At 42.2% G+C, this 16,345-nt stretch overlaps 1 protein-coding gene across 1 annotated transcript; it reads left to right on the top strand.

Annotated features, from left to right (window-relative positions):
- The first annotated feature begins 4 nt into the window (after window positions 1-4).
- SS18L1 (synovial sarcoma translocation gene on chromosome 18-like 1) lies at window positions 5-15,421 on the top strand. The gene is made up of 11 exons (XM_010156369.1): window positions 5-73; window positions 3,589-3,665; window positions 4,880-4,964; window positions 5,816-5,960; window positions 9,345-9,542; window positions 10,501-10,665; window positions 11,552-11,653; window positions 12,046-12,138; window positions 13,448-13,567; window positions 15,071-15,198; window positions 15,395-15,421. The coding sequence occupies exons 1-11, from the start codon at window positions 5-7 to the stop codon at window positions 15,419-15,421; spliced, it is 1,209 nt and encodes a 402-aa protein (XP_010154671.1).
- The last annotated feature ends 924 nt before the right edge of the window (window positions 15,422-16,345 follow it).

The following is a 16,345-nucleotide window of genomic DNA, read 5'->3' as shown; positions in this document are numbered from 1 at the left end:
CACCATGTCGGTTGCCTTTGCTTCTGCTCGCCCAAGAGGCAAAGGGGAGGTCACGCAGCAAACTATCCAGAAGGTAAAAAAGCATGTTTTTATCCAGGCGGTTTCAGCGTTTATTCCGTCCGTGCGCTGGAGGTGAGGAAGGAGGCTGGTGCCGGGGCGATGAGGAGAACCCGAGAATTTGCGAGGGCTGCAGAGATGGACAGCTGGAGAGAGAGGTGGGGGAAGGAGGAGGAGGAGGAGGAGGTGGAACAAAGCGAAGGTGTTCAGATCGCTGCGAAGAGAGAGGGAGAGAAGGGCTGAGGGAATAAAATCGGGATGGCACGTTCTCCCCGCTCGCCACGGGAAAGCGAGCTGCCGATGGTGCGTGGGGAAATGGCAGGACCGTTGGCAGTGGATGGGGGATTTGTGATGGCATGTCAGCTTCTGGCCCCAAAAATCCAGTCTAAAGAAATGAATTAAAATAAAATACTGAATTTGCAAGGATTTTCTTTTGTACTTGGATGCGGAATTTTAATCTCTCCGAAGACAGAGGGAGCACCATTCGCCGGTATTTCCCATCTCCTGTTACTGTCATTTGTGATGTGCTTATTGATGTTTAACGACAAACAAAGGTTCTGCAAGATTTCCTCCGGAGCGGAGGTCTCCGCACAGGTCTCACGCGGAGGCCAGAGCCAAGGGCTCCTAGTTGGGAAGTTATTGTTCCCTATTTCCCAGGATTGACAGCGGGGACCGTGCACACATGCCCGACACCCCCTTCCTCCCGCAGCAGGTACCGGGCAGCGACCAAGAGGCTGGAGCCGTCGGTAACAAACGTGCATGGCCGTGCTCTGACCGCAGTTTGCCGTTTGTCCTTCCCCAGTGTTCCCTGCGGCTCCCCACCGCAGGGGTGGTTTGTCCGTGCGGAGTTGGGGTGCGGTGAGAGCGAGGTGCGTGTCCGCCGCGGCCCGTTCCTATGCAGCGCCCAGGGGAGAAGTGCCGTTGCTAACGTGGCGGTTAACCGGTCAGCAGCGGGTGTTGCAGCCGAACCGGGACCTGGTGCCAGTCTGAGACTCCGGGAGGCTGCGACAGAGCAGGGGTCAAGACAGAACAAGCTGCGGTGAGAGACTGAAGAGGTGACCTGAATCTCAGGGGGAGTGTTTAGAAACCAGTCCCGTTTTGTGCAGCCCCTGCAGCACACGGGGCATTGTGAACCGACTCATTTTAAATAGGGAAGTATTTCAGACTCGGCGATTTTTTCTCTAATGTCCAGATTGGTTGGGGTTAGGACAGAATTCCATAACCCAAATAGTTTGTACTTGAATCTACAACTGTATCCACAGCTGTCCGTGGCAGCCAAAGTACCTTCAGTTGGATTTTCAAGCCCTTTTCACCTATTCGTAAACTTTACAGAAGCTTCAAAATGTTATTTCTTCACCAGTAACATGGAAAAGCATTTCCCATCTCAGGTGCATTCGCTGGCGTGTGGCTTCAGGGCCGTTCATCGGCAGGCGGTGATGCTGATGGGCCCCACAGTCGCGTAGAGAGATGGGCAGTGAGAGAAGCAGCAGGTGCTGGGCTGGAACTCAGAAAACCCTCGTGAAAGCGAGCCTTTTAGAACACATACCAATGTCATTGATTATTCTTACTTGCACTTGTAATACATAAGCAGCTGATTTATTTATTAACTCAGTTTTGATAGTCTTTCAAAGCTGTTAATATTCCAGAACTATTCCCAAAATAGATCCCACATGGAGGGAGTTAGGGCTTGTAACCAGACAGCAGTGATGATGGTGCTCTAAAACAGTTCATCAAACAGCATTTGCAGGGCAGTAACCTTCCGTTTCTTCAGTGTAATGGAGATCAGAACTCAGTCCTTTTTTCCCAGCAGGTTAGGAGAAGAGCTATTCCCGATTCCTTTTCAGTAAGCAAAACGTTCTTCAGCTAATTGTAGAAGCATGGCCCTTTTCTGATGAAGATACCTGCAATATTGCTTGGAGTCCTTGTGTTGAGTTTGTGTCTTAACTGAATGTGAAAATAGTCAGTGATCCCTGCTGTGGAAACGGAAAAGGATGGGTTTGTATTTGCTCATTCTGTACACAGACTTTCCACTGGCACGGGTGAAAATTCTGTAGGACAGTGAGTAGAGAGCATGAAACAAAGAGCTGCACTCTGAATCAGGCAGGAGTATTTCCTCTTAAAATGACATGCTGCACCCGGGTTGCCATGTGAGCACAGGCACGCGTGCAGGAGGAACATGGATTCTGGACTGACAGGGCTCCGCCGTTCCCTGTCAGCGGTCGCCAGCGAAGCCAACTGACCTGACGTGGCAGGCCACAGCAACGCCTGTTCTAGCCCCTCGCCACGGGATCGCTGCATATTCCAGCAGCCAGAGCCGGTGACGGACAAGGGTGTCCAGCAAAGTTAAGAGCAACTCACAAATCACAAGCAGGAAACAGGACAAGAGGAGTTCTTGAAGGGAGCAACCAGCTAGATTGCAAGTGCATCACAAAGATTCTGCTGCTTGTTTTCCTAAAATCTCGCCCTTTGTTTGCATCTGAGTGGGTCAAGAATTTGTTCTGATCAGAACACATGCCCGCCTGGATTACTTCACATTTGACTCCTTCAGAACAATGTTATTCTTCCCTCAAGAGCTCTTCTATCCTGACGACACGGTGGTTCAAAGGCCTGGTCTTGCAAGCCCTTAACAGCAGCGGTACCTACAGACTGTGTCACGCAGTGCGTTTTGGCCAGAGGCAAATCTAAGTCTGTACATACTGTTGTGGTATTTCCATCCATTCACCTGAAGGAAGGTTGCCGCATTCACACGAGAGCAGAGGGAGAGACAAATTATTGTATTTGAGACTTTAAAACAAATCAAAGGATATTTTAAGCTTTTAATTGTATTCTAAGTTCATCAAATAAAGGTCAGTGGTCATTTTGTCCAGCAGCTCTGGTCTTCTTGGAACAAGTCGCTCACTAGAAGCTACTGAATGAAGCTGAGCTCCCGGCCGCTGATGCACGTAAACCAACTGATAGAGAATGACGCTGTGTTCTCAACCGAAGTCCTTCCCGTGGTAGAACTGCACTACCCCAAAGGACACGTAATTCTCTTAAACGTGGTTTGAGTTGACGCAGCAACGCAGCTTGTGTACTTCGTCAAGCCCGTCTGCACACGCTATTCCTCTGCGGGAAAACCAGTCGGTTTAAACTGCTGGAAGTACGTTTCTTATCTGAAAGTAGGCATGTTAGTAAAACCTCAGGTTTTGGAAAGGGTTAGGTGATATTTTAGAGTGAGGCAGAGGTATTTCATAGTGAAAGCGTTTTCCTTCTTCAGCATGAAAATCTACCTGCCACTTAAGGAGCAAAAAAGGTAAGTCCATTAATTCTTCTGTGTTGGGTACTTCAACCAGCTGCGTTAGAGAAAGCTATTCATGATGAGTGACTTGAAAAGCACGATCTCGAGGTCACCAAAGTCACGGGGAGGTACTCTGTAATACCTCAAGGCAACAAAACTGCACAGAACGCCATCCGCTGCCAAGGGTGAATGTGGAGTATCACAAAAATACGATTCTCGTAGTAACGTGTTTTGATCGTATTTCTTTCATGCAGATGCTAGATGAAAATCACCACCTAATCCAATGCATTATGGATTATCAGAGCAAGGGGAAAACTGCAGAATGTACTCAGTGAGTATTACGAGTTTTGGAGTGTGTTGGAAATGTTTGGTGTGCTTTTTCCCAAGCGCAGTCCTACGAACAAGTCGCTGATCACCGAGATCAATCAGAGTTGGACTGTTTTTTTAGGTTTGCTTCTATTAAGAAATGTATATTGCTCTTGGAACAGGTTTTTTTTTTGTGAATTTGAGTATTTAGTACGTACGATATTTTTAACAGATCATTTATTAAATTAATTATCAACAATTACAGTTATTGGACCACTTGCTCTATGCAGACTCATTGAATACAAGTAGAATCAGGTACAAAGTTAATAACACATGTTCATCAGAGAGTAATTAAATGTGAAGGATCAGCCGTGTGGTTACCTGTGGCTCAGACAGTATGTGTGTGGACATACCAGTGTGTATCACTGCTTACTATTCCTCCTCTTGAAAACAAAAGACTTTCCTAAATCTCAGGGGTCAGGAAGAACAGCCACTCTGCCCCATGCAGGGTCAGGCTGTGGGGCTAGACCCAAAAAGTACTTTCAAATAAATTGTATAAAAAGGTACCTTTGCTAAAGGAGTCACGTCACAATTCTGGCTTCATTTTTGCCACTTTTCCCACTTCCCAGGCATTTTCCCCTTATCAGAAGAAATCTCAGCGCTTAAAAAGCATTGTCTCTTGATTTTTTGGAACGCCCGGTTTCCCCGCCTCACTCAGTGACACAGCTGTTAGTTTGCCTTTGGGTGCCCTCCTGTTCCTTCTGATGAGCTTTCCCAGTTCCGTGAGAACTGTGAAGAAGCATGAATGGTTCTGGTGGTGCTCACTTGAGTAAACACTCCAGTTAGAGAACTCTTGGAAAAGATCTGGTTCTTCTCAGCTTGCTGGCAGGGGAAACAGGTTTTAGGTTTTGGAGTTCTGGAATTTCATTACTACTAGGACCCTTGCTAATTGGTAGAGTAGTTGACTGGGTGTCAGTACTCGAAGACTGAGGTCCTGGCTTTACAGTTCACTCAAAGTACTTTCAAAGGAGAGTGTATTTTACCTCTCCTTCCCCCCAGTTTACCCCTTTGTAAAAGAGGTGTTGAACACGGCGACCCTTCATCACTACTGCTGTTTGTTACGACAGATGAATAGTGGGCTAGTGTAATCTAACTGGTAATTTGTAGGTACCAAAAAAAGGTTCGGAGTTTTCTGTACTGTTAACCTTTTCCAAATAAGCTTTACTCCTCATTCTGCAGATACCAACAAATCTTGCACAGAAACCTGGTTTACTTGGCAACAATAGCAGATTCTAACCAGAATATGCAGTCCTTGCTTCCTGCTGTAAGTACCAGTGTCAGACACATTCATAGAATCATAGAATGGTTTGGGTTGGAAGGGACCTTAGTTCCAACCCCCAACTCACTAAGCCAGAGGGAAGTGGCCTTTGATTCTGTTACTGATCACTGCCAATAAACCATTTTTTAGTATTTTTCCAGCTAAAAGTTTTGAAGTGGTCAAGTCGATCACGAAACAAATAAAAAGTTATTTTTATTGTGTTTAAAACACATTCTTTGGGACATTTGTGTTAATCTCTGTCTCCGTAGCTCAAGTTCTGAATATTGTAAGTGGTGCAGTGGTGCAGATCTGGACAGCCTCCATTCGTTATAAATTCACTGTTCTTTACCTGTTTTTACTCTATTCTTTACTCAGGAAAAAAAATGCTAAAAATCTAATTCAGCATTTGGGCATTGGCTTGTCCTTAACCTCTGTGTTACTCTTGCTAAGTGGGTGGCTTCTGGAGGTATCACACGTAACACAAAACACAGCATAGCTTTATGTCAAGCTTTTTATGCTTGACAAAGGTCAGTTTGGCAACACACTTCTTGGCACTTAGGTTCTACCCACACAAGATGAAATTCATCTAAGTGCAGAAGAATGGTCACAGAAGCCAGACTCTATTATAAGCACAATTTTAAGATCTTCCCTGCGCTGCCCGCCGACTTCTCTGTATCATGCTGAATGTCATTCACACGTAGTAGTCAAAGAAAGGTTTACGCAAGCAAGCCCAAAAAGTGAAGGAAGCACGTGTTTAGTTGGGGTACATTTTAGTCATAGTCAGGCTAATTTGGGGGTTATTATTTTTCTAATTAAAACCTAACCAAAAATTTGCTTCTCCTCCTTGTTATTTGCAGCCACCAACGCAAAACATAAACTTGGGCCCAGGAGGAATGACTCAGAGTGCATCCAACCAATCTCTCCATTCACAGAGCAATCTCAGTGATGCAATTGGGACGGGCCTTCCTCCTTCCTCCCTCATGCAGAGTCAGATTAGCAATGGTGAGCTTCGGTCCCCTTTGTGCTGCTTTGCTGTTGCTTGGCAACAAAATCATTAATGCAGAATATACTTACAGAGCTGTAAAAGACCTCTCCTAACTCACCTTTCAGGCATATGGGGATTTCAGGCACATGCTGAAATCATCACAAAATGGCTACAGTCAGGAATGATGTTGGCTTCTGCGAGGACTCCGGTCTGCTTAGTATTTCTCTAGGGGAAATTAGAAATTAGAAAATTAAAAATTAGAAATGTTTTTTTTAAAAAGGTGTAATGAAAATCACCAAGTAAAGATGCATCCAAGTTTTTAGTAAGAAAAAATACGTATTGTGGTATTTTTCTCTTGGAAGTGGTGGGTTTGGCCAGCGTAAGACAGAATTGTTTGCATGACCAGCTGCCCAACCAAGCCTTCAGGTTGCGCAGACCTTCCTGGATGCATGCCTTCTTAAGAATAATTCCGTGTGGCCTCAGTCTTTGTCCTCTACAGAAGCTTGCTGAGATTGTATGACGTAGCCAAGGAATTTGCATAGACATTTCATGAGTAAGATGATATACTTTGGTCATTTGTACAACTAAAGGAAAAGAATTGAAAGACTTTTTTTTTTTTTTACTCTGCATTTTATAGTTTTATAGTACGAATAATCTATTTATTTTGTAGTTATTTAGTCAGTTCTTGTTTCTGTGGGTCTTTCCCAGAGTGACAGAGCGATAAAACAGCTTCTGTAAATAGAAATATCTTATTGTAAAATCACAGGCCTCGGCAGGGGGACTCGAGCAGATGCAAGCCATGAAATTACTTCTGACTTTTTAAAAATCCATTTCTGGTCAAACTGATAGTACCTCTTAAACTCACGGATGAGCTACCTACTTAAACAGTTACAGCTTGTCAAGTGAACTTACTAAATATATCTGGGCCTTCTTTTTGAAAGATTTATTACCTAGTGCAACTATTATACTAAGTCAGACAAAAATTGTTTCTAAAAATCTACATTTTCAGTGTTATTGTTGCTGGTTTTGCTCATTTGCCCCCACCCTCCAGTTCTTTCTAGTAATTTAGTGCTGATTGTAAGAACTAGACGGGCAGCCCTGAAGACTGGAGTCATCTGCAGAAGAGAAGCAGCCAGGGCAGTTCAGCGCACGTTGCCCCAGCCTATTAGTAATGCCCAGCCTGAGCCGTGGGGGCGGCGGGGTCGTCACTCTCTGTGAGACTCCATCACCTGGGTAGTGCCAAGCATTTTATCAGGATGTGACACAGCATTCTTGATGCGTGGATGGCATTTGAGACTGAAAAATTATTTCATGTCGGTAAACAATTACTGGGCAGCCATTTTTGGAAAGTGGGAGTACATATGGACTAACAATTCAAATATATGGGCTTTAGTATCTGTGAAAATTCCTCATCTGATGGCAAAGAGATGAAAGTCTGTAATGAACAGCTAAAGCATTGCAAGAGAGGGAAGAACAGGGAAGAAGACAGAGAAGCTACTACATTTTATTCTTTGCTGTCCTCAGTCAGGACTTTACAGGAATCACCTCTGCAGGCCAGTAACTAGGTAATTCCCTCCCTACTTGGTAACTGCGTATTGGCAGCTAGGTCAGTTGTAAGGATCATTCTGTGGGTGGGGACAAGCTGAAAAACAACCCACTGAGATTTGAAGTAATCCACCATCCACAGATCAGTGATTCTTCACGCCACAGCCCTGCAGGCAAACCCCTGGGCATCAGTAAAACAACCAGGGAAACTCAGTTGTCTCCAGACAGAATTGGGCCCATCTGAGAATTTTAACTGTTCAGAAATCATGAATGAACTGCCTTAGATTCATGGAAGTACGAAAGAGGTTGAATGTTTTGTATTTATATTATTATTTTAGTGTTTTTATTTAAACACTTGTGGTCACACTTTCATATTTTCCCTTCCAATCACTAATTAGCCACACTTTTTCTTTTTTTTTGTTTTAAAAAGCCAAGATTCTCAAAGTTTCCCCATGTCAACAGGGCGAGGTTTACCAACACCTGCTTCACTCCATCTCTCACTCAAAACAACTGCTACCTCCATTCAAACACCATGGGGTCTTGGGTTGCACAGTAGAAGTATCAGCTTTACAAGACAGAGAAACTGGAGGAAAACAGAGGGCTAGATCTCTGTAGCAGTGTATTGACCTGGCTTCACTGCCTTCAGCAGAGCTGCCTCTCCATCCCGTGTGGAAAATGCTGCTTCTCTGCATCAGAGGAAAATAAAATAATCTACAGCAAATGTTCTCATTTTGGTATCTATAAATACCATTAAGAGTAATTAATGAAGTTCGTGCTAAGAGAATTAGACACATTTTTCAGAAGCTGTAGATACACTTAGTAACTATGAATTAAAATATCATTATCTAAACATTACAGCATAATTCTGTCTCTTCTAGGGATTCTGCATGGCTTCCATTCTATCAAAATTAATTTAGATCGACAACAGTACAGCTGAATTTAGATAGACAACAATACACACAATCACAATTTAGACAGTAACAGTACACAATGAAAACAACTTTCCAAAACTCATTCATAAAAGTATTTACAGCAACAAACAACAAAAATAGGAACCAGTTTCTCCTCAGTTTTAGTTACCCAACAGCAGTAGAATTTTAAAAAATAAGCATGCTGCCAGGTAAGCAGAATGATACAAAAGCAGGACATAATTGGAGCAGTCTGGTAATGACTTACAGTGATGCTGGAAAGGGAGTGTCATAACAACAGGGATTATTGTAGTGATTTGGAAAATTTATCTTCTGAAAGTCTGAGGTACTTTCAGTCAGACTTCAGGAAAGGGAGAGACTGGCTTGTCCTCTGAGGTGAGGGTCTCTGGGTACTTCGTAAGCCCCTGCTATGAAGGTTAATTGTTTATAAAGGAACTGAATGGATGCAGCAATGTGCAAAGTGTTTCTCAACCACTACTGTGCCTTCTCATTGTCACCATTGTCACCATCTGGGTGAGGGGGGAAGGGGAGTCAGCAGCAGCACAGGAGGAAGGAAAGGATGAATTTCAGAAGGCTGGGATGTTTCCTGAGTCCTTATGTTTTCTGAAGTATCTGAAATTACTGGCATTTGTTAATTTTGCTCTCTGAGAAATTGCTTGTAGGGCATTGCTGCTGTATTTGTTCTCCCTGACTGCAATTCGGTACAGCCTGGATCTGGTGCCAGGAAGAGGAGGGTCACTCTAACTGTCCAGCAGGCAGTTTTAATTTGTCTGTATATAACAGGGGACTCTCTTAACGAGGATTTTTTTTGTTTGTTTGGTTTGCCTTATCACAAGGTATTTTAGAAAGGCCGCAAGGGCTTTGATGCTCTCTGTACGTTGCCAATAATAGCACAGATTTTCTTGTTGCTCTTTTTAATTTTTCTAGGTCCTAATCACGTGTCTATGCAGCAGTCAGGCCAGAACACTATGCCCACAACCTCTCTGAGTATGACTGTCAGCAGTCATGGAACTGGGCCTGGTTATAGCCATACAGTGCCTGCATCTCAGAATGTGCCAATGCAAGGCCAGGGGTCAATAGGCAATTATGTCTCTCGAACAAACATCAACATGCAGTCTAATCCAGGTAAACTCCCTCTTCCTCCTTCTGGGCCAACTTGACTTTTCGGTGACCTCAGAGGTTTACCACATATACATTTGTTCTGTAAATATTTTCTGTAGACAGCGACAAACATACAAGAGGAAAAGACAGCTTTCAGACACCTCTGAATTTCAAGGTGTCAGGCAGCAGTGTAAGTCAGAACAGTTTCAGACTTGCTTTAACTTCCACCGACTTGCTGTGGTTAGCAAGGAGCTGGGGGAATGAGGGTCAGCTGAAGGTGCAGCAGCACTGTCTGACAGCCCCTGGCAGCAGATCCCCCAGCCATGGGAGGGATCTGAGATGAACCTTTATCCTACCTGAAACAGCCTGCCAGAGAGTATTACACATTTACTGGTTGTACATTACTACCCCGTTTCTGTTATTTTATTGATCCTTCACACTGCTTCAAGGCATAGAGAGAATAGCAAACAAGTCAGAATTAATCCCTTAATTTGTAAAAATGTTTACTACTGAGTGGGATGTCCAATGAGAATGTTTTTCGACAATATGAAATTTAAGGATCAGATAAATCCTGCAATGTCAATTTAATTAAACTATATAATCATCACGCATATAGTAATCGAGTTGATTAGAAAAGAAGTGCAGCAATGAATTAGTCAGGAGGTAGAAAGGAACAAATATCAGTTCTTATTCTTTCTTTAATCCTACCGTAATAATGATTACATTCTTTTACATAAACTAACAGTAATCAAGGCTAGATGTGTGTTTAAATGTTTGACTGAAGCAAATGGCAAGAACTGACCATGTAATAACATCCTTTCTGGGTGTTAAATGTGTGCAGTAGGAAAACATCTACCCCTGTGGAAAATTCACAGAATTATCAGGATGCATGTTAGTTGAAGGTTTTAACTTGCTTCCAAAGAGATTAGGGAGAGAACTGTCACATCCTTTTAGACAACCGTATTTTCCATGTACACTGTAGTGTCCATGATGCACCAGCAAGCGGCAACGTCACATTACAACTCAGCGCAAGGAGGGAGCCAGCATTACCAGGGGCAGTCCTCCATCGCCATGATGAGCCAGAGCAACCAAGGCAACAGCATAATGGGTCAGCGACCAATGGGCCCTTACAGAGCTTCCCAGCAAGGTAAAATCGGTTACTGGGTCACCGATGTAATTGTTAGTAGATTGATGATACTCAGTCCATTCTGTGGGGTAGGTAAGTCGAGGAAATTTCCAAGTCACATTTATGAACAGGGAAACTGATCTGGGAACAGAAGAAATCTCGATCGGTGGAAGTATCGTGACAATCACATAAACTTTAGTCTATTTTCAAGATTTGTCTATTTAATTATTTCAGATGTTTAGAAAAAAATTAATTCTGTCCAAAATGGATCATATATCTCTAATGAAAAGATAACTGTTTGATACACAGCTCACTCAAGGCACTGGGAATGTTTTCAGTTCTTTCAAATGATATTGGGTCAGCCGTTAACAAGGAACACACTTCTGCAAAGAAGATACAGTTTGCCAGGAATTAATATGAAAAATTAGGCCAAGGAGAGGAAAACACCAGAGAATAACTACCATGCTCTAAGACCTCCTTGGAATAAGTTGTAAGACTGATTCTAACGTAACCTGAATTTTGCTGAGAAACAAATGAATACGTTAGTTAAAATATATTCAATTCTGACTGGGTTATTGAGCATGGAATACATTCCTGTGCTTTCTAATAACTCATATCAGGGGATGAAATGTAGCCATTACTTTCGGTATGGCCACAGAAGTGAGTAGTTTTAGGACATGTTACTGACCACTGTGTAATTTCAGTTTCAACCAGCTTTTTCTGAGAACACAAATTTATTTCCTTTTTCTAGTGAGCAAAACATCTTTGAAACTGCTCTCAACATACCCAGCTTGTTTACTTATCCAGATGTAAACACTGTTTTCTTTGGAAAAAAATAAGATAAGAAGAAAACATCCCTTAGGAGTGCACGGGGCTCAGATTGCTTTCTCTTGCCTCTGCCTTGCAGGTTCCTCGCAGCAGTACATGGGTCAGGAAGAATATTACAGTGAACAGTACAGTCACGGACAAGGCTCATCAGAACCTATGAATCAGCAATACTATCCAGATGGTAATTCCCCTGAGCTGTAGCCACTGTAACACTGGTGAAGTATAGACCAGGATGACTGCCCCATCCAAGCACATGGCAGACCCATTTCAAGTTTAAATGCTAGAAAATTCTAATCCCAGGGCATGGAAGCTTGGTACACAAACATACCCATCAGTGCATCCTGCTATCCAAACTGCTTCAAAAAGAGCACAAAGCCAAGTGTGGACTGGTAAATGCAAGACATTTATCCATAGGTGTGCCTTTCCTTGCCGTGTATTTGACCTCCTATCTAAGTGGTCTGTATTTCCTCTTAGCCTCATCTTTGTGCATAAGCAGCTTCATAATGGATCATTCAACAATCTGTCTATAGTTATATTAACAATGTATCTGACAAATCTTTGCAATTCTTGTAGGACACGGTGATTATGCCTATCAGCAGTCATCCTACACTGAGCAGAGCTATGACAGATCATTTGACGACTCTACACAACACTATTATGAAGGAGGTAGGAAAACATATTGGCAATATTTGTAAACCCAAGCTCTAATCACCTAAAACACTAATGAAATGCTTATGAAAATGTAAAATATGACTTGCAGTTTCTGCATCACTAACTGCTACTTAGCTATGACTTCAGGAGTGTCCTGGAACTAGAATTTAGCTATGTATAGCATTTTTTATACCAAGACTGTATCAGACTGTATACACAGTGTCATGTCAGTAATGGCACTGTGAGGCAGTCATGCTGTGCAGCCTTGTGGGGTTACTCACAACTTGTGTGTAGCCTCATACCCAGTAGAAAAATGATTCTTGCTTGTAGCTGCGCCAAGTGGAATTATGGCTGTTGATATTGAACCTGTTTTGCAGTAGAAGACTTCTAGAACATCAGTATCCTCTACTCTTACAAAACTGTTTAACAAACTGTCGTGGTTTTTCCACAATGCAAATAAAAATGGCAGCATTAAAGTAAAAGGTTATGCTGACAAAGGCAAACTAATGTGCTGCAGTTAGAAATGGGGTTCAGAGCTGGAAAAAATTGGCAACCATAAATGGAAATTTCTCTAAAGTAATTAATTCTCTAAAACCAGCTTTTTTAAAAAAATTAACTTAATTCACTTTACAGATTGTGAAAAAAATGGGTTAAATGAAACTATTGTTTGAAAATCATCAATACTACGAGTTTACAATTTTGCCACTTAAAAACTCTCTACAGTAGTATGTCAGTAAATTCAGTGATACTGTTAAGTCTCAACTCTAAATTAACTGTAAAATATTGACTTCTGATACAGCGAGGTGGCATTTAGGAAGAGCGATGTCATCTGTATAGTCTCCGTTCATATTGTTGTTTCAGGATACTGCAAATGGAATTTCTATCATAGGTATTTCAAAAAATACCACTAAGAACTGGATAAATGGTCTTTCTAGGATATATGAATAAGCATCATTATCTAGAAGAAAACAGAGTGGGAGGCCTTCTTGAGAAACTGACTATTTACCCTGGCACCCTTATCTTTGTGACTCTGTTTTTCTTCTGAAACACTTCTGGGGTAAAAATAAAATCTTTTGGGGGACAGGTTGCTTGTTTGTTTAGTGATGTGTATAAATAAACAACTCTCTCCTGTTCAAAAGAACTAAAAATCAATGAAGAAATAAACAACCTGATTGGCAAAATGCAATCATCTGTTTCTGAACAGAGTACTTGTCTATAAATCCAGACCAAGGCTCCTTATGCCTTTGTTTTCCTTACAATTCACAGGTACAGTGAAATACTTGCCTCATGTATAACCAAGCTATTTCCATTTTTCCCTCTTTAGGGAATTCACAGTACAGCCAGCAGCAGGCAGGATACCAACAGGGAGCTGCACAACAGCAAACATATTCCCAGCAGCAATACCCAAATCAACAAAGTTACCCAGGACAACAGCAAGGATACGGTAAGAAAACTGTCACTGACCAGTCAAGTGTTTGCAGTAGTTTATCCTGACGCCTCCACTCCTAAGCTAAAATACGCTGTAAACTATTTCCTTGATTAACCTCAGACATCCACTTATCAAAACTAGCCAAAAGCATAGCACGTAAAGGGATTCTGGGCAGCAACATACCTAAGTCTAGCATGGCATTCCATACGGGTATGTTAGCATCCTGAATCCCTCTCTCTTTTGAAATTTAGAAAATGCACTTTTGCCTCGTGTTGACTTCCTGGTAAGTGTCGGTAGGAGGTCACTGCCTGGATTCTCAGGTCTCCCATACATCCAATAAATAGTTCTGCATCAGCATGAAAACATAACCTCAATAGTCAGAGAATCACTACTCCCGCACGTAGATTGCTCGCAACATCACAGGGGTTTTATTCCTTGGTAAGGGACTGAGGCGAAAGGAAAGAAGGGGAAGTGCTTTCAACATGCAGCTAAAGCAGGCGCAGGGCTTTTGAACCTCCCAGGTCATCAGCGGCAGAGCTCCCCCCTGCCATCAGAAGAATCCGAGTTCGATGGCTGCCGTTGAGTTTTCTGATCGATAGGAGGCAGCTTATGGGTATCCTCAGCCTTTGGGAGAAGGAAACCATTTCAGGTTACTAGTACAAAAACAGGCCGGAAAGATTGGAATAATCTAAATACTAGCATCAAGGCAAGGGGTTTCTGGTGCATCTCCCAAATCTGACGGTACTTGTACCTTGAACTGCTAACGTTAACCAAACGATAAACTGATGTTGATATAAACAGCAAATCCATTTAAAATTGTAAGATCTCATTAAATAGAACCTACATGACTAAAAAGTTCATTTAACACCTGACTCTGCAGTACTAGCAGATGGTTTGGATGACTCAAACCAGATATATTCTCTGAAAGCAACCCCAAAATTCAGTTTATGATGTTAAAACCTGGCCTCGTCTTTTTATAGGTTCTTCTTCATAAAAATCCACCAACACTGCTGAAAAAGTGAGTGCACACAGCAGTCTACAGACAGAACATACAGTCCCCAATAAAAGGAAATCAGTATCCCTGTGCAGTTGTGTGGCTGATTTACATGTTTTTTAAAAGTATCTCTATATGCAAGAGATTTCTTAGGTTCTGCCTGATCAGCGGTGCTTGTGGTGGCACAGCCAGATTAAATGGGAAGTTAAATGTGCAACTGTTACTAAAATAAAGGCCAGGTAGCTTGGCATAGGTAATAATACAGATTTCAGAAGGACAGATCATTTAAAGGATATCAAATTTTCTGAGCAAAATTTAAAACCTTAAGTTTACACTGCTGCAACTGGATCATGACTACTGTTAACACTTTCTAGTGTAAAGCTAGAGGGGAGGTCTAGGCAAAATACACTCTCGGTTCATACTCGCAGAGCTTAAGTTGTTACCATCGTGTCTGCAATTAAATTAGCCAGAAGAATTCCCCCCAGCAAACCCAGCCTTAATTATAGGTTCCACTGTCTTCTCAGGTCCCGCACAAGGAGCCTCTTCGCAGTATTCCAGCTACCAACAGGGACAGGGGCAGCAATATGGAAGTTACAGAGCTTCTCAGACGGGTCCATCCGCTCAGCAACAGAGGCCTTACGGCTATGAGCAGGTAAATTGTCTAAATCTCTGCTATGGAAAACCAGATTTGATGTTAGCTCTGCATATAAATCCAATAATTTGATGCAGGCATATTGGTGATACTTCAGTGGGTCTTTCAAAATTCAAAGACCAAAAGAAATTGTCTAACTTGCTGTTTGTAAACCTCTGATAGATTATTCTCCAACATTTTTATTTCTCTTTTATAGGGACAATATGGAAATTACCAGCAATAAAAGAATACGATCCTGTGTCAGATTCATCTCAATCTTTTGAACTGGATGTACAGGCAGTTTTGATTAATTGTAATATGTTGGTTACCCCTTAGCACAAAGCAGCGTCTGTATGTGAACAGTATTCATTTCATGCTGGATATGAAGCAGTGCACTACTGGTAACAAGACAATGCTTTAATGGTTTGATATTTGGTGCTGTGTATAGTACTGTATGTTGATACAATGCAGAAGTTTTTCATTTACACCCCACCCGCCCCCCTTGGCCCATTCTTGATGTTTCTAAATAGCTTTAGGATCATTTGATCACAGTTGTGCCCCGTTCTGAAAAACAGCCAGGTTTTTCTCCAGTCTGGCTCCATACAAAGCCATGCAGTCATATCTCAGACCAGGGAGGTATCCTCTGGTAGGTTACTGGTCCTTTTTTAACTGGATGCATTGAAGATGACCTGCCAGCCACTGAAATCCACGGCTCTTAACTTTACTTCCTAAGAATAAGGGGATGGATACGTTCCTTAGGTGAAGACAGTTCTGTGCTCTATGTTAAAATTAACTGCCACTTCTGCAATACCTACCAGGGCGAACTACCCGAATCTTGCAATTCAGTAATCTGCGTAAATCCACGTTTCTGTTGTAAAGGTACAGAAAGAGGATGAAAACCTATATTCAAGGAAATGTTAATCACTAGAGGCACCTTTTATATATCCATGTAAATGAAGGTATTTCTATCATGGAGTGAAAAAATATAAGGGAGCTCTGAGATCTGCAGTGTCAGCCTACTAGATGTCAATATTGCTTCATATTGTGCTTAGCTGAGAGAAACATCTGTCAGTCTTAAATATGCTACTCCAAATTTTATAACACACATACGTTTTCATGCCAAATTTCACAAGCAGGTGGCTGGCATCCTTCTTTATTTTTGATTCTT

Source organism: Eurypyga helias, unplaced genomic scaffold (genome assembly GCF_000690775.1).
Source record: "Eurypyga helias isolate BGI_N326 unplaced genomic scaffold, ASM69077v1 Scaffold39757, whole genome shotgun sequence".
In the NCBI taxonomy this organism is placed as follows: Eukaryota; Metazoa; Chordata; class Aves; order Eurypygiformes; family Eurypygidae; genus Eurypyga; species Eurypyga helias.
The sequence above is the reverse complement of the archived record's forward strand: the minus strand, read 5'-3'. Positions and strand labels throughout refer to the sequence as shown.

Excerpts from the sequence above, each read along its gene's own strand:
- SS18L1 (XM_010156369.1), top strand. The coding sequence starts at position 5 with ATGTCGGTTGCCTTTGCTTCTGCTCGCCCAAGAGGCAAAGGGGAGGTC. Across the intron at positions 4,965-5,815 it reads TGCAGTCCTTGCTTCCTGCT|CCACCAACGCAAAACATAAA; the intron begins GTAAGTACCAGT and ends TGTTATTTGCAG. Across the intron at positions 10,666-11,551 it reads TTACAGAGCTTCCCAGCAAG|GTTCCTCGCAGCAGTACATG; the intron begins GTAAAATCGGTT and ends TCTGCCTTGCAG.